This window comes from Pleuronectes platessa, chromosome 3 (genome assembly GCF_947347685.1).
Source record: "Pleuronectes platessa chromosome 3, fPlePla1.1, whole genome shotgun sequence".
Lineage (NCBI taxonomy): Eukaryota > Metazoa > Chordata > Actinopteri > Pleuronectiformes > Pleuronectidae > Pleuronectes > Pleuronectes platessa.
In genome coordinates this window covers 3599434-3622338 of record NC_070628.1, presented here as the reverse complement: position 1 = coordinate 3622338, position 22905 = coordinate 3599434, and the positions used below count along the sequence as shown (strand labels likewise).

General features: G+C 41.9%; 2 protein-coding genes and 1 long non-coding RNA gene across 3 annotated transcripts in view; 2 read left to right on the top strand and 1 right to left on the bottom strand.

Annotated features, from left to right (window-relative positions):
• mfng (MFNG O-fucosylpeptide 3-beta-N-acetylglucosaminyltransferase) overlaps window positions 1-1081 on the bottom strand; it is a 12598-nt gene extending 11517 nt beyond the window's left edge. The window contains exon 1 of the mRNA XM_053419581.1: window positions 404-1081. Within this exon, the coding sequence (XP_053275556.1) occupies window positions 404-763 (360 nt within the window). The 5' untranslated portion in view covers window positions 764-1081. The remainder of the gene's footprint in view (window positions 1-403) is intronic.
• Window positions 1082-9450: 8369 nt separating this feature from the next.
• LOC128437537 (uncharacterized) overlaps window positions 9451-22905 on the top strand; it is a 47782-nt gene continuing 34327 nt past the window's right edge. The window contains exons 1-11 of the mRNA XM_053419738.1: window positions 9451-9999; window positions 10038-10613; window positions 11035-11391; window positions 11527-11748; window positions 12697-13053; window positions 13126-13328; window positions 15351-15523; window positions 17841-17889; window positions 19497-19626; window positions 20379-20735; window positions 20826-21053. Of these exons, the coding sequence (XP_053275713.1) occupies window positions 10559-10613; window positions 11035-11391; window positions 11527-11748; window positions 12697-13053; window positions 13126-13328; window positions 15351-15523; window positions 17841-17889; window positions 19497-19626; window positions 20379-20735; window positions 20826-21053 (2131 nt within the window). The 5' untranslated portion in view covers window positions 9451-9999; window positions 10038-10558. The remainder of the gene's footprint in view (window positions 10000-10037; window positions 10614-11034; window positions 11392-11526; window positions 11749-12696; window positions 13054-13125; window positions 13329-15350; window positions 15524-17840; window positions 17890-19496; window positions 19627-20378; window positions 20736-20825; window positions 21054-22905) is intronic.
• On the top strand, window positions 13493-19242 carry LOC128437427 (uncharacterized). The gene is made up of 3 exons (XR_008338212.1): window positions 13493-13743; window positions 14077-15523; window positions 17841-19242. It is a non-coding gene; the product is annotated as an uncharacterized LOC128437427 (long non-coding RNA).

Below are 22905 nucleotides of genomic sequence, written 5' to 3'. Positions count from 1 at the left end.
GAAAGCAGGAAGGAAGTGAATGTTTTCATTTCATCAACAGCACAAAAGACCAAGTGAGTCAGACACTTGGTCATAGAAATATTGACTTGAACTTTAGATTGTGGATATGGACAGACTATGAGTTTGCTCTGAGGACATATGAATTTATAAAACTGTATAAAGTGCTGTCTTCTGGATGAGGCTGAGACTTTGGTAAAATTCCTTCAATCCAAATTTAGAATATCCTCCTTTCTTTCTGTTAGGATCATTCACTGTGCTCATTAAACCACATGTTCACTATTTTAAACCCAGAAAGGGAGTTACTTCTGATGGAGCCTCTGTTCCACTGTTGTTCTGCTGTTTTAATGGTGTCAGAGGTTTTAAACAAAGGTGTCAGAGCAGCACAGACACCCCAGGGACTCACATGCGCCTTGGTTCTTGAGATCCACGTCTCCACGAGGAGCGCCAGACGCGTCTTGTGGAACCTGCCGGTGGTTTTCACAGCGATGAAGATGTCCTCCTGCCTCAGTGTGGGCTGAGTGACAGGAGCCCCCTCGGTGGCCGGGTGTCCAGCCTCCCTGCTGCTGCCACTGGCCGGCCTCAGTGCGTCCTTGGCCGCGGAGAAAGCACCCTTGATGGCGCGCTGCAGCGCACCGGCTGGCGGATCGAGGACCACACTGAGCTTGGGGGGGTCGCTGGTGCGTAATTGAAGATCCACGAAGAGGACGATGAGGAAGGTGAAAATCAGGACCTGCAGCCTCCGACGTGTCCATCTCTTGTGCATTGTAGAATCAAAGTTATTCACTGTAGATTCCACAAAGTTTTAAAACCATGCCCTTGGCTGCTGGTGATTTCGTTTCCCCATCACCTTCTCTTCCGTGTTCAACTCTTAATTTGCATGATTTTAAACTTCTTATCAGATTGATTTAATTATTAAACTGATTATTTATTATCTGTTTTGAAAACGGCTGCATTGAAACGACGGGTTTCCTTCCATTCTGTGCGTAAAAGCTGCTGCCGGCAGGTTTCTGACTCGTCACAGGCGCAGCTCTGCCTGCGCTGCTCGTCACTGTGGAGACGAAGGGACGAGGCTTCCGGATTTCAAAATAAACCACAACCTGCAGAACTGCACTTCCGTTCATAATCAGCTAGAGAAAAGTGCATCAAAACATGAATCACACTAAATAATATGAAAATACTTGACAGAGCTTTTCCAGTTATTAAATAAAAAGCTAGATAAGCCTTTTCTTTTTTTTGTGAATGTTGTCAAACATAAAAATTGTTATATTTTTGTAAATAATAAATATTTGATGATCATACAGTTCATTCTAGTGCATTCCTCCGCCAAGGCCGAACAGTCACCTTATGAAAACCACATTTAAATTCACCATATCAATATTTGTGTTCTCTCATTCAAATCTGCACCAAATTACACAAATTCATAAATATCTGAATATTTTATTTATTTAATTTTTTACCCAGACCCATACAAGTATTGTCGTTATCAGTCCACAGGTTTTTGAGTGATCTTGTTTAAAGCTAATAAACCAATGGGGGGGGGGGGGTTAATTAATTAACAGCAAACAACTGAGCACAAAAAAGAAATGCCTCCATGTTAGAAAACAGCAACAGAGGGCAATGATCACATGACTGGTTCTACTTGAGCCGCATGTTGTAAGAGTCCTGATGAGTCTGGAGAATGAAGAGAAAACAGAAGTGAAGTAAATGATCGTGGGGAAAGTCGTGTTTTCTTCTTATGAATCATCTCGAAACCCATTTCTCTTGACATGTCTCCGGGAACGAGGATCAGAAGAACTCGCAAAAACATCTCAAAGTACGAATCAATGACAAAGAAAGTCTGATGATTTGTCACAGAGGATTGAAGCTGCGTCCGTTTGTTCACTCACGGAGAAACGAAAAACCACAAACACTCCTCCTCCTTCCTTCCTCTTCAGAGTCACTGGGGCTTTTTGTGTCACTCAACTGAAAGAACTTCTGCACAGGAACTTAGAAGAACTGAGTTTGCAAATACAAAGTTTCCTCAATAACGCAAGTAAACGTTTCTGTGTTTTCAGCTTAGCAACAGAAAACTGCCTGAAACTGATCACATCATATTTTAAACCCAAGAACAAGGCGGCTCATTTTAAAAGGGATATATTAGATATTGTAATTTGTGTGTCTGGATGCGTAGTCTAGTGTCTGGTGCTCTGTAAGTTACAGAATAACTTTGATATTGATGTAAAGTGGAGAATCTTCAAGTGAAGTCATTTAATAACTTTATTTACAATCTTAAATCAGGTTTGGGTGAATTTCTTCTCATTCCCCAGGAGAATAATCGATGTGAGTGGACATGTATGGATAGATAAGAGATGAGAGATTACAAAGGAAAACACAAACACTTATAAATATCAGTCCTAAACATGTCTGATTTATTTCATTAAGATTAAGAAAGTAAAATAAAGTTCCTGGATCCGCACCAAAATGTTCTGTGTTCTTCTCTGACTAATTACACATCAAAGGTTTACAACAGTTGTCCAGTAGATGTTGTGTAACCCTCCGTACAAACATACAATAAAAAAAAACAGACAAAAGCCTCCTTGGCAGATTCTGTCATGGACGACATGACGGCTCCTGTATTGGTCATAAACCTCCTCCGTGTTAGCAGATGGGACCAAACTAAAAAGTCAAAATACACATTGGAAAGAGTTCACCCCAAAAAAATGTCACTCTAGCTAGTTTTTATCACATTTATTTTCTAGTGTTCATGTTTCCCACAAATTTGGTTTTAATTAATAACTTGATGATATTAAACAAGGAGAAAGATCTTTGATTGACAGCTGAGACGGACTCAGGGAGGAACCGTGGAATGTTACTCAGCTGCTCGACTCTTTAAAAGCTCCGGGTCTCCAGTCGTCCACTACTGTATCCACTGTCTACTGTTTTCTGTGCGTCTGTCTCCAGAGACCGTCCCTGCAGAGAGAAAGAGCTTGATACAATTAATTCACCTCAGACCCTCATCGCCACCTTTGTTTATTTGTCCTTTCTCAGCGTTCTCGTCTTACATCCATCCCTCCATCCCTCCCCTCCTCTCTCTGGATCTCTCTCTCTCTTTCTTCCCACTGACCAGCTGCTCTCCTCCACCGCTACCTGGCCCTGCAGACAGGCCCCGCCCACCTCCCTGCTCCCCGCCCCTTCACGGTCCCGCAGGTAAACCAGAGCCGCCTGGGGCACACCCTGGCTAGGAAAGACCCAGGATCGCCTTACGGCCTCCATGAAAAGGTTCCATTCTCAAAACACCAGGTACATCACAGCCCCACTTGGAACAAAGGGCCCCGGGAGTCGAGGGACCAGACCCCCTTTTAGGGCTTTGTCTGTTTTAGGTGGTTCAGAGACTTGGACTGAGCTCAAGAGCCAAGATCAGACAAACATCACAGACACAGAAGTGAGGAAGTCATAAAGGCAGAGGCTCCAGATCTGAACATATTATAACTCTGTTTAATCAGCTCGATTTCTTAAAATTTAGATATGTTTTCATAAAGGAATATATTCCCTGTGCAGATCTTTGTAACCCAGACGTCAACACTTCTAAACAAATGTTAAAGACTTTCAAGATTCCACCACATCCTCTCACTTACTTATATCCTTGTTTTAATTAATACAAAATAGTAAAATTATCAGTGCATCTATTTTTTTTGTGATCAAATATTTTTTTATTGATTAACTGAAATGTGACAGAATTTAACACATTTAGCATAACACAACAGATAATAACAACAAAGACATAACATACAACAAAGTGTTAAGATTCAGCAGCACATATTACCGCAATATCTATCATAAGCACAATATTACACAAAATCTAAGACCTTCAACATTTACTGGTCTCATCAGCCGCTGAATTCAAAACATCAAAAGAAGAACAGACACAAAATAAAATAAAATAAAATAAAACACAAAAGGTGCCACCCCCCACCCCCCCAGTTATATTCATGCAAAATAGTAAACAGAGGAATCCTGCAACCACATGCACATACAGAAAACATTAAGAATTGCACAGGTTCAGGACATGATCATTGTAATAAATCTTTCAATGAGTTGGCCACAGCTCGCCAATCATTCAGTGTAGATTCCTTCGCACCATTTATTCTGGCAGTTGACATCTCCAGATACACAACATCCAAAAAACTCAACATCCAGTGTCTAATGACAAGAGAGTGGGGAGGCTTCCACCGCAGTGCGACCAGCTTCTTAGCGGCTGTAATACCAGCAAGCACAACCCGCCTCACAGCCCTCGATAGACCAAGTCCAGATAAGTCAGTCAGTAGCAGGACAGGTATAGTAGCTGGAACAGCTACAGAGGTCAGATCTGATAGTTTAGAGGCCACCCTAATCCAAAACTGTTCGACCGGTGGACACTCCCACACCATATGAATGAACGTATCAGGGGAATTTAAATTGCAGAGGCTGCAAGACGGATCATTTATCAGTTTCATAGCATGCAGTCTACGTGGTGTGAGATAAGTTCTATGGACATAATTGAAATGAATTTGTTGGTGGTCCGGGTTGCGGGAAGCCTCCCTTATATTCGTCCACACCTGTTCCCAGTCAAAATCTGGATCTAGATCAGGGTGATCACTCCTCCATAGCCTATCCAGCACTAGGTCAGAATAAGAAGATTCCAGGAAAATTGAGTATAATTCTGAAACCAAGCCCCTATTATCTGTCCGTGCAGTAACCAATCTATAAAGAGGATGAACAGGCAGAGCCTGCTGTAGCGAAATGCTGTGTGCACTAAGAGCATGTCGAAGTTGTAAATAAAAGAAAAAAGAAAAGGCCGGTAAGGCAAAATTGACTCGCAGGTCCTGAAAAGAACCTAAACCTGAACCACTAAAAATATCACCCAAATAGCGGATATTACTGTTACTCCAAGGAGATGCCACGATTGGTCTACTCCCAATCATAAGCCTCTCGTTGTGGAACACTGGAGAGAATGTGTGCCATTTACAGGATATCTTAGAAAGGGATTCAACTGTGCGCCAGGTTTGTATAAGGAAGGAAACTATCGGGCCAAAACGCCGCTTGCATTGAGAGTTAGACATGTTGGAGAAAAGGACCCCTTGCAATGTCATTGGACGAACAATATCTTCCTCCAATCCCCGCCAAGATACAGATATATCAGCATTAATCCACACAAAAAGAGGTCTAAGCACAAAAGAGTAAAAATATAACCTAAAACTGGGAACTGCCAATCCCCCATCTGCCCTGTGTCTCTGCAAGGTTGCCATTTTTAACCGAGGACGCTTTCTATTCCAAATGAATTTTGAGATACTAGACTGAATTTCCTTCCAATAATTGACAGGGGGCGCAAGGGGAATCATAGAGGACACAAAATTGATTCTAGGTAAAACATTCATCTTCACAATAGAGATACGGGCTCGAAGAGAGTTGGGAAGGCTGGTCCATCTATCTAAATCGGATTTCACTTTATTCCAGATTTCTAAGTAGTTGTGGGAAACAATGCGGTTAAGGGAGGGGAAGATTTGGACTCCAAGATATCTAAACTGTTGTACAACAGGAATATTAGGTGGGAACTGTAGTTTCTTAGCTGCATCATTAAGTGGTAACAAAGAAGACTTATCCCAATTAATTTTGAAGCCGGATATATCACCAAACTCACTACATATGGAGAGCAGACTGGGAAGCGACTGAAGCGGATTTTCCATAAACACCACCAAATCATCTGCGTACAACGCCAGATGGTGAGAGGTACGGCCAACTGAAATGGGCTGCATGTCGGCAGAGTGGCGAATAAATTGGGCCAAGGGTTCTAAGGAGAGTGCGAACAGCGCCGGGCTCAAGGGGCAACCTTGCCGGGAGGACCTAGAGACAGGGAACAAAGCAGATGACAATTGACCAGTAAGAACCTGAGCAGAAGGCTCAGAGTACAGAACCTTGACCATATGTACAAAGTTCTTACCAAACCCCATTTTCTCCAATACAGACCACAAAAAGGACCATTCAAGCCTGTCAAAGGCTTTCATAGCGTCCAACGAAAGAACTGCAGCCGGAGCGTCCTTACCCGCTGCGGCATCCACTATATGCAGAAGGCGTCTAACATTATCGGCAGCTGATCTAGACTTGATAAAACCTGTCTGATCGCAATGAACTAATGTAGGCATGTGATCTTGAATACGTCTGGCAAGCATTTTTGCATATATCTTAAGGTCCGCGTTTAACAAACTCAGAGGCCTATAGCTAGAACACTCAACGGGATCCTTGTCCTTCTTCAGTAAGAGAGAGATTAGTGCAATGTTAACATCTCTGGAAAAACCTCCTTTGTCCAACGACGTCCTTACCATATCCAACATTAGCGGGCCAAGTTTATCCCAAAACGTAACATAAAACTCAGGAGGTATCCCATCAAAGCCCGGAGATTTATTCCTTTGCATGGCCAACGCTGCCCCCTTCAGTTCATCCAATGAGATTGGAGCATCTAGATTTACAGCATCACCTTCCGAAAGCCTTGGTAGGTCCACCCGGTCAAGGAAGTTACTGCATTTAACACTGTCAGGTTGAACCTCTGATCGATACAAGTCAGAATAAAAGGTTCTGAAGGTTTCATTGATTAATTTAGGATCAGTTGTGACGTTACCCACATTAGATCTGATGGATGGGATATCCGCAAAGGATTCACTGGTTCTGATTCTAGACGCCAAAAGATGACTTGGTCTCGAACCATGAAAATAATAACGCTGTCTAGTCCTGTGTATTAAGAACTCCGACTGTTGTTTCAGAATGTTGTTTATTTCCTTCTTAACAATGTCCCGCTGCGTCTCTACCGGTCTGGAGTAATTTGTTTGCAATAACGAATCCAACCTAACAAAGTCTGCCTCTAAATGTTGTAATGTAGCAGCCCTAGCCTTGCGCATGTTTGATGAAAATAGTGTGGTATTATCCCTAATAAACCCTTTAACGGTGTTCCAAAGAACTCTTGGATCTCCTACCGAGCCCACATTAATGTCCAGAAAGTCTCGTAATTGAGCATTAAACTGTAATTTGTAAGCCTCATTCTCCAACAATGTAGAGTTAAAGCGCCATCTAATCGCTTTTTTAGATAGACAACCAATTAACACATGACCCAAAACCCCCTTATGATCCGAGAGAGCTATAGGAAGAAGAGTGGCATTATTCACATTCTGAAACAACCGCGCTGAGGAGAAAAGGAAATCTATCCTCGAGGAGGTCTTATGCCTGGCTGAGAAGAAGCTGTAATCTGTCAAAGAAGGATTAAAAGTGCGCCAGACATCCACCAAACCTAAACTCTTCGCCCAGGCCTGTAAGGCTATAGTCGCCAACTCTTGGTCCTTAGTAGCAGTCGCACTAGACCGTTCAGATGCCCTCCAAACTGCATTCATATCAGCACCAACAATAAATGAATATTCATCTAGTTGTAGCATCTCTAGCGTAAGCATGCTGTAAAATTCCCTGTCAAATTTGTTGGGGGCATAGGCTGAGATAATAGCTATCTTTCTCCCATACATTTCTGTTTTGGCAATTATGATCCTCCCACTATCATCTGCCCACACATCTAAAACCTTAATTTTCAAATTACGTTTGCAAACAATGGCCACTCCTTTGCTTTTCGATTCTGCTGAGGAGGAAGCTATGGTGTGATAAAATCTATTGGCCATGCGAACTGAGTCCTTCTTTAACAAATGTGTTTCTTGAAGCAAAGCTATGTCTATCTTCCTTCGTTTCAGCAGAGTCAAAACACTAGTTCGTTTGTGGGGTATATTCAAACCGTCACAATTCCACACCAGGATTGATAATTCACCCATTAGATTGCTTTGTATTCAACGATCTAGGCAAAGTGAAAATTAGTCGGCAAAAAAAAAAAAAAATGATGTCATCCTAACCTGTAGCAGTTCATGTGCATGTTCCCCGAAACAGAAAAAAGGCATATTCCTCTCAAAACACCCAAAAGCCCCAAGGCACCTTACCCCCAATAACAAAACAAATACACTCAAAAACATAACCAAACAAGACAGTGAGAAAAAAGACAAACACTTTAGCATTGATCCGCGATTGGTATGAACATAGAGCCGCGAAAATGCAGGACTCAACCCAATACTCAATTAACACCATGAACCGTTGAGTAGGATATATATTCTAATAAACAAAATCATCAACAGCATTTATCTACCAGTCCAGCCTCCAGATGTTGGCGCATCAAAATAAACAGTCCGAGAAAAGTTCCACTCGTGGCAACATCCATAACGGAGAACAAAAAGTGCAATCCAGGCAGTGGGCTGTCAAGCTGTCCGAAAATATTGAACAAATATGAATAAATTAAAAATAAAATAAAGCTGTCCAGTGGGTCGTATTGAGACTACAAATGCAAGAAACCCGTCCGTATAAAATTAACCATGAACCGGGCAGCGTAGTAGGCTAGCCTACGTCAAGCACGTCTATAGTCTACATAGGACAGTCCCATGACCTTCTTTAGTTAAAGAAACAGCCCCGATTAGCCCGTCTACCATGGCTAATAAGAAAAAGAAAAAAGGGAAGCATTGTGGGACGAGGCATCAGTGAAAACGCACATGGTGTGCGTAGCCGTAGGCTGGCCACGGGCAAAGTTACCAGCAAAGTCTATGTCACTCACCACCACCAACCTCCACTCCTTGCGATCCCCTCAGCAGCGACGTGATAAAATCCTCTGCAGCCCTGGGAGACCGGCAAGCCTCCCAAACACCAGATTTCGACTTGATCCTGAGGGTGGCTGGGTAGATCAGGAAAAACTCAATGCCCTTGGCTCTTGCTTGATCCATGACTGTAGAAAAGGCCAGGCGACGCTTCACTGTGTGGGCGCTGTAATCCGGGGAAAAGCGCAGTTTCCGACCCTGGATGACAGGAGGCGTTTTCCTTGCAGCAGCGAGGATCTCTTGTCTGACGGTGTATCGCAGGCAGTTGAATATCAAAGTGCGGCCTGTCCTGTTGTTAGCCCCGGCACCTGCGTTGTAGATACGATGCGCTCGCATTATTTCCCCCTGCAGGTTAACCAGAGAGGGGAACCACTTGGGCAGGTTTTGGATGAGAAACTGGATGGCATTGGAGCCCTCTGCCCCCTCTGGCAGTCCGTTAATCCTTACGTTGCAGCGTCTGCCTCAGTCTTCCATGTCAGCCAATTTAGCGCGCATCGCCTCCAGCTCGGACTCGTGCTCAGTTAGCTTGCTAGAGTTAGCTCCCAAGTCAGCTTGCACTGCGCTAACATCCATTCTGACTTTGCTGATCTCCTCCTTTTGCGATGTAAAGCCCGCCCGAATACCAGACACCTCATCTTGAAGCTTAACAAGCCGTGCATCAAAACCAGCAAGACGGCCGTCCATGCTAGCCACACGTGAATCTACTTTCCCCAGCACACTGTCCACGTTAGCCAGCTTCGATAGCATAGCGTCCATTTTAGCTTCCAACTCAGCCATCACACCTGTTCCAGATCTTAAAATTACCATCAGACAGAGCCTTTCTCACATCAAAATGTTGTTTCCCCTTGACCAAAGAATAATATAACTTGCTGTCCCTAAACAAAATAAAAAAACCCACTCAAACGGTGTTCTCAAACAAAATTGTAAACGATGGGCTGGAGAGCTGAAGTCTACGCAGCCATATTGCGCAACAGCCAAACCGGAACTCCATCAGTGCATCTATTGAGACATGGATCAATGTGCTCGGTCCCTAATCCTCACAGGGGAAACCACTGAACCCCAAAGGCAGGTAAAATTACCTCTTTGTGTGTGTGTGTGTGTGTGTGTGTGTGTGTGTGTGTGTGTTTGTGTGTGTTTGTGTGTCACAACATTTGAAAATCCTATGCAGTCAACAGCCTGGGATCAGTTCACGCAAGTTCTCCACTTGGAAACAGACGTTCAATAACAGCTCAGACTGAACATGTTTCCAAAAAAAAGAGTTTTGCCGATACTTTTCTGATCTTGAAATCACAGTTGATTATTTTTGAGTATCTTAAAGGTTGAAGATACTCAAAATTATTTTTGAGTATCTTAAAGGTTTAAGTGAAAAGGATCTACTGGCAGAAACTGAATATAAAATAATCCCAGTGATGTTTTCACGAGGGATTTTCATCTAAATTGTACAAATTGTTGTTTGCTTTACCCCAGAATGGGCCCTTTATATTTAAATACTTTACATTTAAATACTTTATATCAGGAGCGGGTCCTCTCCACAGCTTCAGTTGAGGATGATTCAGGTTTGGTACGAACAGCCACTGAAGGCGTTTCTAACACTCTGTAAAATGAGGAAATTCACAGTTTGTACAAACCACAAGTTACTGTTTTAGATTTGATCTACCACCATCGAGTTCAGCATGCAGTTCAGTGGAAAGAGGAAGGAAGGTGGATGTGTTTAACTGTTTAAATTTATCTTTCTCTAACAGAATCTGTCTTTATTCTCAGCCTCTTCTGTGTTGTAGGTAGACGTGTCTGTGATGTGACTGAGTTTCATCTTGTGCACATTATTTATCTGTGGACGTTTTTCTTGTTTGAAGTCACAGACGAGAGCAGCAGCTACTATGAGTGTAACTGCAGCAGCCAGTGGATTTGTTGTCCTTCTTCTCACTGTGACAGGTACTGTACCTCTACATTCATGTTGTCACTCTATTTTACACTCAGACTTCTGATTCACCTGAAGTGAGATTGAGAGAGAAAGTTAAAAATATAAATGAAGCATTCATTCATTTTCAGATCACCACCTGTAAAGTGATGCAGAAAGAAAATATAGGAATTATCGTCAGTATTATTTTGTATCTTTGTTTCAAAGTTTCTAACATCTAGAGCTCAAAATATTATTCTTATTCTTATTATTATGATTATTATCATCATGACTGAGTTCCTCTCCTCTCGATGAGGACTTGTCATCAGTGTGTGGAGTCATTAGTTGAAATGCTATAGAATGCTGCTCATGGAAATGTGTTTCTTTTCTACAGAAAGTAAAAAGTAAACTAAGTGTTCTCTGGTGTGGTTATGAATCTGATTCTCTGTGTTACAGTGGTACAGTGTGAGAATGGCTGGGATGTGAGTTACACTTCTACTGAGATCTGTGCCGTCAGAGGATCAACAGTGGACATTACCTGTACCTACACATACCCATCCACAGTTAATAACCATGATACTACAGTTCAGGAAACTTTCTGGTTCATTAAAGAGAGTAATGGGATTCACGTTGATCTAAGGACTGATCCGGAGTATTCAGGTCGTGTGGAGAATCTCTGTGGAAACAACAAGTGCACTCTGAGAATCTCTAACCTGAGAGAGAGCGACTCAGCTGTGTACAAGTTCATGTTCACAACAAACCAACCTACTGGGAGTTTAACTGGTTCAGCTGGAGTCACTCTGTCTGTCACAGGTAACATTTCCATCTGAACATTCATTAATTTATTTCCTACATCTTGTTTGGTTCACTTGAGTGTGTGTGTGCACTTTTATATTCATGTGTGTGTTTCAGTTTGGACTAAAATGAATTCCTTATTCTCACACACAGATTTGCATGTGCAGGTGAGAGGATCAGGGAATTATGACTCTAATTACTGGGCAGAGCTCAGGTGTCAGAGCAGTTGTCGTCTTCTTGATCATCTGAACTACGTCTGGTACAAGAATCAACAGAAGATGAATGAAGGAGCATCTTATTCAGATTATTTTTATCATACAGACAGTGTTTCCTGTGCTGTTAAAGGACTCGAGGATTTCCGCTCTCTGTCAATGTGTGAGTTTAATCTACAGTATTTCACTAACAGCACCATCTGCTGGAGTATTTGAGATAATGCATTGTACCATAACTTCATGTGTCTTTAAATACTTTTTTCTGCATGGGGACATTGAACTCTTGGGATACTACTGTCAGTACTGACAAACTAGTGTGTTATTATTACTAGTATTCTGCTTGTGTAAATAAAGATGGAAGACATTACTGCTCCCCAGAAGTGAAGGCAATGGATCTTGGTTGCCCCCTGGTGGCTGGCTGCAATATAGAACAAACATTCTGTCTCCTCCGTGTTAGTGGGAAGGACATGGACCAATCTAAAAAGTCACATACATTTTACTAAAAGATGGTTTCTGTCATTTTAGGTCGTTCTTATCACACTCTATTGTTCATGTTTCTCAGTAGTTTGGTTTTAATTTGTTATTTGATGAAATGAAATTAGATTAAACTTCATGATTGACAGTGGAGGCTGACTCAGGATTGGTGGAGCTCATGTATGGGCGGGACCTTGATACTGTGGCTCCATCTCCGGATCACTACTGTGCAGACTGTGGTTCCAAATGTGAAAGATGGCAGCGTTGGTATCCAGGATATTTTGGCTTCATTTCTGGAGAGTGGGAGGAAGTGGAGACGTGTCGTCCATCTTTGGTCGACTATGCATAAAAGATACAGATCTTTTCCTCCATATTGGCCAGTTTGCTCCATTATAAGAGCAACTTATACAAGGTCCCTCATGTTCCTCACCTCCAACAGTGTGTTTCTCCCTCACACTGAAGTCTAAAGGGAACTTCACTGTGTTTTATGTGAACTGAAAGTTTCCTCATCTTGGCATCGTCATCATCTTAAAATGAAAACCTGCCGACTGGTGATTAACCAGAGAAAATACATGGAGATAGTTTTTATAAATGTATAAGTTTATCTTCTGATTCTCTGATGTGCTCTGTGTTACAGTGGTATGGAGTCAGATTGACTGGAGTGTGAGTTACACTTCTACTGAGATCTGTGCCTTCAGAGGATCAACAGTGGACATTAACTGTACCTACACATACACATCCAGGTGGAATAACCATTATTCTACAGTTCAGGAAACTTTCTGGTTCATTAAAGAGAGTAATGGGATTCACGTTGATCTAAGTACTGATCCAGAGTATTCAGGTCGTGTGGAGAATCTCTGTGGAAACAACAAGTGCACTCTGAGAATCTCTAACCTGACAGAGAGCGACTCAGCTGTGTACAAGTTCAGGTTCACAACAAACCAACATACTGGGAGTTTTACTGGTTATACTGGAGTCACTCTGTCAGTCACAGGTAACATTTACATTAGAGTCAGTTTGAAATGTCAGTGTGTATGTTGAAATAAAACCACATGTTTGTTCACAGACCCTCAGCTCCAGGTACATGTGAGGAGATCAACAGCCAATCCATCTTCTACCTGGACAGAGCTGACCTGTCACAGCAGGTGTCAGCTCCCTGATCATCTTTCCTACGTTTGGTACAATAACAATAAACCTGTTGAACGAAAAAAATACTTTCACCTCCAACACTTTAAACCTGAAGACAGCTATCACTGTGCTATAGAAGGACAGGAGCGTTTCCCTTCTCCTACAGTGTGTGAGTTTACTCCTCCTCATGAAGCTACAATAATGTGGAATGATTTAATTTTAAAGTTTTAACAAAAAATACAGACAGTGTTTTGATGTATTCTCATCCTGTGTGTTAATATAAACTATCCTTCAGACGCTCCAAAGCCTCCCTCTGTGTCAGTGAGTCCCTCTGGTGAGATCATGGAGGGCAGCTCAGTGACTCTGACCTGCAGCAGTGATGCTAACCCAGCAGCTAACTACACCTGGTACAAGGAGGACGAGGACTCACCAACAGCATCAGGACAAATCTTCACCATCACTAATATCACATCTGAACAGGGTGGAAAGTATCAGTGTGAGGCCCAGAACACACACGGACGTAGTAAGGCCACCTTACATCTGACTGTTGGAGCAGGTGATTTTAACACTCTGACTTTTACAGCCTACACCCCCCCATCCCCCCTTTTCATTGCACCAGAAACTTAAACCATCAATACTCAGGATTTCAAGATGTGTAACAGCTGTATATCAAGCCCATCATATTGCACATGAACAATACTGACTGACCAACAGCATCACCTGGCAAACTGAACATTGAGGTCGTCAGCTGAGAATCATGAAGCACCTGACACAAAAACTAACATAAACAAAAAAGGGTTTTTTGTAAATGTTTCGTCCTGCAGCTTCAAGTATTTTGATTTCTTGATATGATAAAGTAAAAGTTATTTCATCATAGTTTTATCTGCAGCATGGAGATCAGCACTCATTGGATCAGCTGCTGCAGTTTTCCTCACTCTGACTCTCCTCTCCGTGTTCCTACTGATCAGGTGAGAAAATCTGTTCCACCAAAGCCTTATATGAGTTCCTGAAAATCTGTTCTGTTATATTATATCCACTCCATTATTATGTATATTGTTTGTTATTTGGTTCAATTGATCAGAAAAAAGAGAAACTCTCATCAATCTGCTGATCCTGGGGACAGACTTGACCACAGTGAGCAGGTGAGACAAACAGTTCAGCTTCAATCCTTTCAAACGCCACTATTTCTCACATCAAACCCTTTTCTGTCATGTGAAGATTAAAAACTAGTTATTGTATTGTATAAACAATCATCTGGTGTTTGAATCGCCTTCTGGTAATTTATCCAATTAAGCAAATTGCTGAGTGTAATAATTTTCTGTGCTGTGTGGTTTGTTCAACAGTTTTTTCAGATATCTTTAATGTGGAGCAGATCACCATTGGGTGTGGCTGTGTAACACGTTCATTGTGCGTTGTTCTGTCTGAGACAAAGTGTGTGTGAGTCTGCTGTTTGTAGTCTGTGTCGTTTAGACAAATAAAGTCAGTGTTGACTGCGTATGGATGCAGCTCTATAATTAAAAGTTGATCCACAGAGCAGTCGTGTTCTTTCATATCTGTATTTAGTGAGTATGTTGAACTTTGACGTGAATTTTAGGTAATTGTGTTACGAGCCGGAGAGATAGCGTTGTGTGGCGCTTAGTGTCGGTGAGTAGAGTGCGGTGCATCGGCGAGACGGAGACTTGTGTACTCGTTGCTGGTCAGAATAAGACTGAGAGAAAGAAGGGAGTTAAGGGGGTGTGGCCTATCCCCTTTCCTTCTCGCTCCTTCAAGTTTCTGTGTGCCTGACTTTTCTTTTTTTTAAGTGCTGACAGATAGCTCGACCTCTAATTAAATGTTACACAACTCGTTTTGTCCAAACTTTGCTGCAGTACGTGAACATCCAGCTCCCAGATGTAGTATTATCGGGACACAACCGATGTGAAAGCACACACACAAGTGGCTCATAGACACACTAAGTGAGAAGTTTGTAGTGTTAGTGTTTGGAATTCATACTGAAGACCTTCCCTCCTTTTGGTTTTTAGTAGAACCACATGTTTCCTGTCCTTGAAACACGTCTGGTGTAGAAGGAGGCGCTTTAAATAAATCAAGAGCTGCTATAGTTGGACTCTAACATTGTCCATTCTGCCACATGTTCACGATTAAAAAGCAAATTTGTGTTCGCAGCGTCTACACAATCAGTCTGAGGAATACTGTGACCGTCCATATGCCAGTGTCCACTTCATGAAGAGTGAGACGGATCCCGTCTACTCCAGCGTCGGATCAGCTGAACCCAGTGAACACAAGGAGGTGGAGGAGGTTGCGTACTCTTCTGTCAACTTTAACAGATCTGCCCCGAGGTGAGCAGCTCTTCATTCAGGACCATTATCCTCACTAACACCACAAAACCTCATAAACAGAGACACACTACCGTCCAGAAGTTTGGGGTCACCCAGACAATTTCGTGTTTTCCATGAAAACTCAAACTTTTATTTATCAAATGAGTTGCAAAATGAATAGAAAATATAGTCAAGACATTGACAAGGTTAGAAATAATGATTTTTATTTGAAATATAAATTTTGTTCTTCAAACTTTGCTTTCGTCAAAGAATGCTCCATTTGCAGCAGTTACAGCATTGCAGACCTTTGGCACTGTAGCTGTTAATTTGTTGAGGTAATCTGTAGAAATTTCATCCCACGCTTCCTGAAGCCCCTCCCACAAGTTGGATTTGCTTGAAAGGCACTTCTTGCGTACCATAAGGTCAAGCTCCTCCCACAACAGCTCAAAGGGGTTGAGATCTGGTGACTGCGCTGGTCACTCCATTACAGACAGCTTACCAGCTGTCTGCTTCTTCCCTAAATAGTTATTGCATAATTTGGAGGTGTGCGTTGGGTCATTGTCCTGTTGTTGGAGGAAATTGGCTCCAATCAAGCGCTGTCCACAGGGTATGGCATGGCGTTGCAAAATGGAGTGATGGCCTTCCTTATTTAAAATCCTTTTTACCTTGTACAAATCTTTGCCACTCTGCCTAGAAGGCCAGCATCCCGGAGTCACCTCTTCGCTGTAGACGTTCTGGCGTTTTGCAGGTACCATTTAAAGAAGCTGCCAGTTGAGGACCAGTGAGGCGTCTATTTCTAAAACTAGAGACTCTAATGTACTTGTCTTCTTGCTGAGTTGTGCACCAGGGCCTCCCACTTCTCTTTCTACTCTGGTTAGAGTCCGTTTGTGCTGTTCTCTGAAGGGAGTAGTTCACACCGTTGTAGGACATTTTCAGTTTCTTTGAAATTTCTCGCATTGAATAGCCTTCATTTCTAATAACAAGAATAGACTGGCGAGTTTCACATGAAAGTTCTCTTTTTCTGGCCATTTTGAGATTATAATGGAACCAACAAATGTCATGCTCCAGATACTCAACTAGCTCAAAGGAAGGACAGTTTTATAGCTTCTCTCACCAGCTAACATTATTGCACAAGGGTTTTCAAAGGTTTTCAAATCATCCATTAGTCTTCGAAGGCGATTAACAAACACAATGTACCATTAGAACACTGGAGTGATAGGTGCTGGAAATGGGCCTCTATACACCTATGTGTAGGGAATGCAGTCCGGTGTGCGGATCCAATAGCACGACTCGGAGACACAAGAAGGTGCAGTTAACCAACTTTACTGTTAAATAACGGTACACGTTAAGGCAGTCCAAACACGAGTACGTGAATCCAACAGGAGGCAGGCAGTGGCAGAGTTTGTAATCCGTTAATCCAGCAGGGAGCAGACAGTGGCAGAGTTTGTAATAGTTTCGGTCCAAGGTCGGTACACGGGCAGGCAGTCGATCAAAGTGCAGAGTATCCGGCAGGGAAAAGGCAGAGACGTAACTCGTTAAGCAGGCAGTGATCGGTAACAGGAGAGCTATCAGAAGTAAATGCTGGAACGCTAAGAACATGGAGAAACAAAGACGAACTGGCAACGCAACACAGGAACACACAGACTAAATACACCGGGTGATGAGGACCAGGTGCAAACAATCGGGGAGGAGCTGACAATCACCAAGGTGGAACACACACACGAGGGAGGGAGTGAGGAGTCTGAAACGAGAGGAGAGCTGAGTAAACAATAACAACACAGAACAGAAGAATAAGTTATAAATATCAAGCCAACATAACTTAATAATCGGGACTGGACATAACACTATGTAGATATTTCATTAAAGAACAGATGTTTCCACCTAGAATAGTCATTTACCACATTAACAATGTATAGAGTGTATTTCTGATTATTTTAATGATATCTTCATCGAAAAAAACAGTGCTTTCCTTTGAAAAATAAGGAAATTTCTAAGTGACCCCAAACCTTTGAACGGTAGTGTATATCCTATAGAAGTCATTTGTTTTTACACTTTCATATTCTTGTATTATCTAAAAATGTGTATTTGGTAAAGGAGACATATTCTGCTCATATTCAGTTTAATTGTTTTAATTAGTGTTGTGACTTTAAAATGTTTAATGTTCAGAAAACATCACTTTCCTCAGACTGTCTATTGCTGCAGCTCCTCTTTTCAGCCTCTGTCTAAAACACTTGGTTTTAGCTCCTGTCTCTTCGCAGAACTTTGAAACTCAATATGTCTCCTTTAATGCTACGTCTCCATGACCTCCTGATCATTCATTTGTTTTATCTCCTTTCAGAACCAGAGGTCAGGACACTGGAGAGGATCCAGCTGCATTGTACAGCACAGTCAAAACACCTCCTGCTGTTTAGACCAACATCTGGAAATCACCTTAGTCCTGATGGAAATATCTCAACAGCTGCAGGATGGATTTGAATAGAAGTTCATTCAACTGTTCATGGTCCCCACAGGATGAATCCTTCTGTGGTGACTGTCAGACTACAGCATCATTGTTGAAGTGAATGTTCAGTTTTAAGTGACCTGTCTTGACAGCTAATGGATAAATCCCCCCGAGGATGAATCCAAATGACTTCTGTGACTCGACTTTTATCTGAAATATATCAGCAACTTGTAGAAGTTGTTAAAAACGCCACATTTAGCCTGAATGAAAAATATCAAACATTTTGTAGTGCTACACTGTTGCCACTAGATGGTAGTAAAGAGTTTTACTGATAAAACCACAGAGAGGATTCTGTCCCTTTCTCTTCTTTCTGTTTCTACACTATTGTTTCCATCGTTTCCATCATCAGCCGATCAGGAGTTGAACTCATTTCCTCTGAGGACTGGAGGGAGCACGTCTCATGTGGATGTGAGCTGCTACTGACGTGATGAACGCCTTGAATGTGACGTTAACACAAAGTGAACTGCTGACACCAGATGAGCTGTGTTGCCTCTAGTGTCTGTTCAAAGTTTGCATCAGGCCCATTGATTTCACTTTAGTGTTTTGTGGTATTTCTCACATCACGTGTTAAACACGTGAAGAAGAAGGAGTTAGGTGTGTTTTAATCCAGCATGTTCACACGGCGGCCATTTTCCTCTTACGTCTCTCTCAGGGTGTGAAGCTCGAATGTTGTTACGAACAGAATAATGTTGTACTGCTGTGATCCAGGTTTATAGGTTACACAAAAAAGTCATTTATTATTCATTATTCTTCATTAGGATGATTGATTTATCATTATAATATTATTTTGGTAATTTTAGTAAGATAATAAGTTTGCTTGCTGCACCTTTAGGAGACTGATGTTAATTATGCTTTTACTTTTTCTATACAACATTATTTATATTAATAGTCTTGTTTATTTTTTATTAATTTGTTGTTCACTCACAACTTCCTCTTTTCTAACTTTGTGATGTACAGTTTTGCAACAAAGCAGATTTTCTTGAGGGATCATTAAAAGTGTGTTTTTTATTCTGTTCATATATTTTTATTTTTACGTTATATTGTGAAGCTCGCTTTTTCTAATTTGCTTTTGTTTTGAAACTTCTACTATATATTAATCTCACTTACAGTATTAATGGCTTTTTATTTTCCTGTTCAATTTTAAATCTTTCTTTAATTTGTTTGTTTTTTATGTCAATCTTTATTGCATTTTAATGGGACACTGAACAGATGATATTAAAAACACACCAGTTTTTCTCAAGTCTCCTTAAATTTATTTTTCTTGTGTCCTTGAGATGTTGTGCTATGGATGATACAGGTTTGATATGAACAGCCGCTGAAGTTGTTTCTCACACTCGTACAAACCACAGTTTGTACAAACCACAGTTTGATCTACGACCATCGGGCTCAGCATGCAGGTCGGTGGAAAGAGGAAGGAAGTAAGATTTGTTTAACAGTTTGACTTTTGACTCGGACTCTTCTGTGTTGTAGGTAGACGTGTCTGTGATGTGACTGAGTTTCATCTTGTGCACATTATTTATCTGTGGACGTTTTTATAGTTTGAAGTCACAGACGAGAGCAGCAGCTACTATGAGTGTAACTGCAGCAGCCAGTGGATTTGTTGTCCTTCTTCTCACTGTGACAGGTACTGTACCTCTACATTCATGTTGTCACTCTATTTTACACTCTGACTTCTGATTCACCTGAAGTGAGTTTGAGAAAGAAAGTTAAAAATATAAATGAACCATTCATTCATTTTCAGATCAACACCTGTAAAGTGATGCAGAAAGAAAATATATGAAGGAATTATCATCAGTATTAATTTGTATCAAAGGTAACATTTTATTTCAGGCAGATCGAGGTCTAAAGCTCAAAATACAACAGAGTCTGAAACATGTTATTATAATAAAAATTATTTATTATTATCATGACTGAATTCCTCTCCTCTCGATGCATTTGTTGAAATGCTGCTCATGGAAATGTGTTTCAGAGCCGGTGACACCCAGTGACCTCAGGCATCTTGTGTTCAGGTCGTCTCGTTGTCTGATTCTTGTGAACGTAATATCTCAAGATCCCTTTGAGGGAGTTTCTTCAAATTTTGTGCAAATGTTCGTCACTTGGACTCAAAGATGAACTGATGAGGTTTTGGTGGTTGAAGGTCAAGGTCACAGTGGCCTCATGAAACCTGTTCCTGGCCTCTCGATCATGATATTTCTAGTCTGCCTTTAGAGAATTTCATCAAAATGTAAGTGTAAATTTGAACTAATCACATTTCAAAGCTCAAACTTCACAGTGACCTCATATGATTCTGGAAAGAGGAACACAGACTGAAAATGCTCTGTTTGGTGGAGGCATCCTACAGCAGGGTGGTAATTCTAGTTTGTTCTGTGGTTACAGTGGTGCAGGGTGAGGATGACTGGGGAGTGAGGTGCACTCCGACTCAGATCTGTGCTGTAAAAGGATCGAAGGTGCAAATACGCTGCTCCTACTGGCACCCATCCAGAATAGATGACCATGATGTTGCAGTGGAGAAAGAGTTCTGGTTTACTAAAGTGCAGGATAGTGAACCTGTGGATCTGAGATCAGCCTCTGAGTACACAGGTCGTGTGAAGTATGACTGTGGAAACAAGGCCTGCACTCTGACCATCACAGACCTGAGAGACAGCGACTTGGATGTGTACCAGTTCAGGTTCACAACAAACCAACCTACTGGGAGTTTTACTGGTTCACCTGGAGTCACTCTGTCTGTCACAGGTAACATTTCAGTTGGAAACAGTGAATCTATTGTTTGTTTATGTGGACAGCTCTGTCTAAAATGATGTGTGTGTTTCTTTACTTACACAGGTGTCCAGGTGCTCACCACAAAATTATCAAGGTGCCGGCAGGGATACTGTTCATGGTCACATGTGGAGTGTCAAACCAGTTGTCCTCCAACTCCCAGTCTGTCCTACATCTGGTTCAAGAACGGACAAAAGACATCGGGAGAACAATCTTATACAGCCTACTTTTATTCAGCAGACAGTATTTCCTGTGCTGTGAGAGGCCAGGAGGATTTCCCCTCTGCTCCAGTGTGTGAGTTTACTTCTTCCAATGACCAATGATGTTCTGCTCTTTAACCTTCTGAGCTCAAACACTGACAAGAGTCAGAAATGGACTTGAGGGCTGATGCAGAGTAAAACAAATCTGACACATCAGCTGACATATCATATATTAAAAGAACATTGTAATTTATTCATAAGATGTTTGTTATCAAACCTTTATGATAAATATTCTGCAGTTAAACAAAGAATTTGAATGACTCCAAACTAGAGTGGCAGTAGCAGTAGAGCACATTCCTCCACCAAGGCCCAACAGTCCATTCAATTCAATCAAGCTGCTCCATATTTCACACACTCCTCGATATCAGGCCTTTAAATATGTTGGATCTTTTCCATCAAGATCAATGAATTTGAATCTGGGAAAACGTGGACATTTTTAAAAACACTTCTTGCAATGCTAATGAAAGTCAAACTAAAATCCTGGATCTGCACCAACATCTTTCCAGTAACTGTTGCGTTATGTGCACGCACACCAACCAGGCAACGGACTGGGGTGAAAACATAACCTCCTGGTGGAGGTGATGAAAGCAAATCACAAATACAACCACAGATGTAGATCTGGAATTCAAAACATCATTGTCTTTACTGTAAAGCAAAATGTAGCATCTTTTCTGCATTGTTTATTTCCTGACATGGGAAACAGTCATCTGTGAATTATTGTTAAATACAGCAGTGAAGATTATACTTGTCATGGTGATAGTCAAAAGGTTTTTGTTTTTCAGGTGTCCACGGAAATTCATGCTACAGAGTGAATTACATGGACAGGAACATCTGTGCCTTTAAAGGCTCCTCAGTGGACATCTCTTGCAGTTACAGCAGTCACTATGAACGTATCACATCTAAGTCCTGGTTAGTTGCTGAGCGTAAGGATGTGCAGCTGTATCGTCCTCAAGCTGTGGACTTACTCAAAGACCCAGAGTTCACAGATCGTGTTCAGGTCCTTGATCCAGAGTCAGGGCGCTCCACTCTGAGAATAATGAACCTGAGACTGAGCGATTCAGCCCAGTATCGCTTCACATTCAAATCACAGTGGTTTGAATGGGAGAGCAGTTTCCCTGGCACAACTCTGACTGTCACAGGTACTGAGGAACACTAAAGCCTGAAACATGCTTCTGCGTTTTCACTGGCCCGTAAGCGCAAGAGCCCTTCCGGGTCCCTTACGTGCTTATGTATCCCTCCTTACGTCCTGACGGGTGTCGACCCCCTTTTCTAAAATTTACGGCAAAGCTCCGCAAGCTCACTCAGCCCGCAAGGCTGTGATTGGTCTGCTCTACATCCCGTCCGGTGTCTAGTTTCCGGTTTCATGCCCAACAATACGCGGAAATCATGGAAGATTTAGAAGATCGAATATGGACCAAATAGAAGAGCACTTGGCAGAAGAGATCCGAAAGTATGACCACTTGTATAACCCGTCACTGACTGGCCGATTTGTCCGCCAGAAATAGGCTATGAGGAGCCGGAGTGGCGATGTAAATAAACAGTCTAATTATAGGAAGTTGCTCTTCAATGTCCAGCAGCTCCATCTCAATCAATTGTTGTTCGGTTGGAATCGTGAATACACTCTCTGCCATGGTTCACCGTGTGTTTGTAATGGAGAACACGACTGGTAGAAGGTAAATAAACAGTCAACAACGATTGCCACACCCACAAAGAAGGCGTCTCTCAGGTCGCCTTCGACAAAAAGCATTACTCCGCCTAGTGTTCTGGCGCGGAATTGCTTTGTAAGACGCGCAACGGTTGGGGAAGCATGAATGAAAACGAGTCTTGCGCCACAGCGGCGTGAAAAGACGCAGAAGCATGTTTCAGGCTTAAGTCACTGTGTTGTT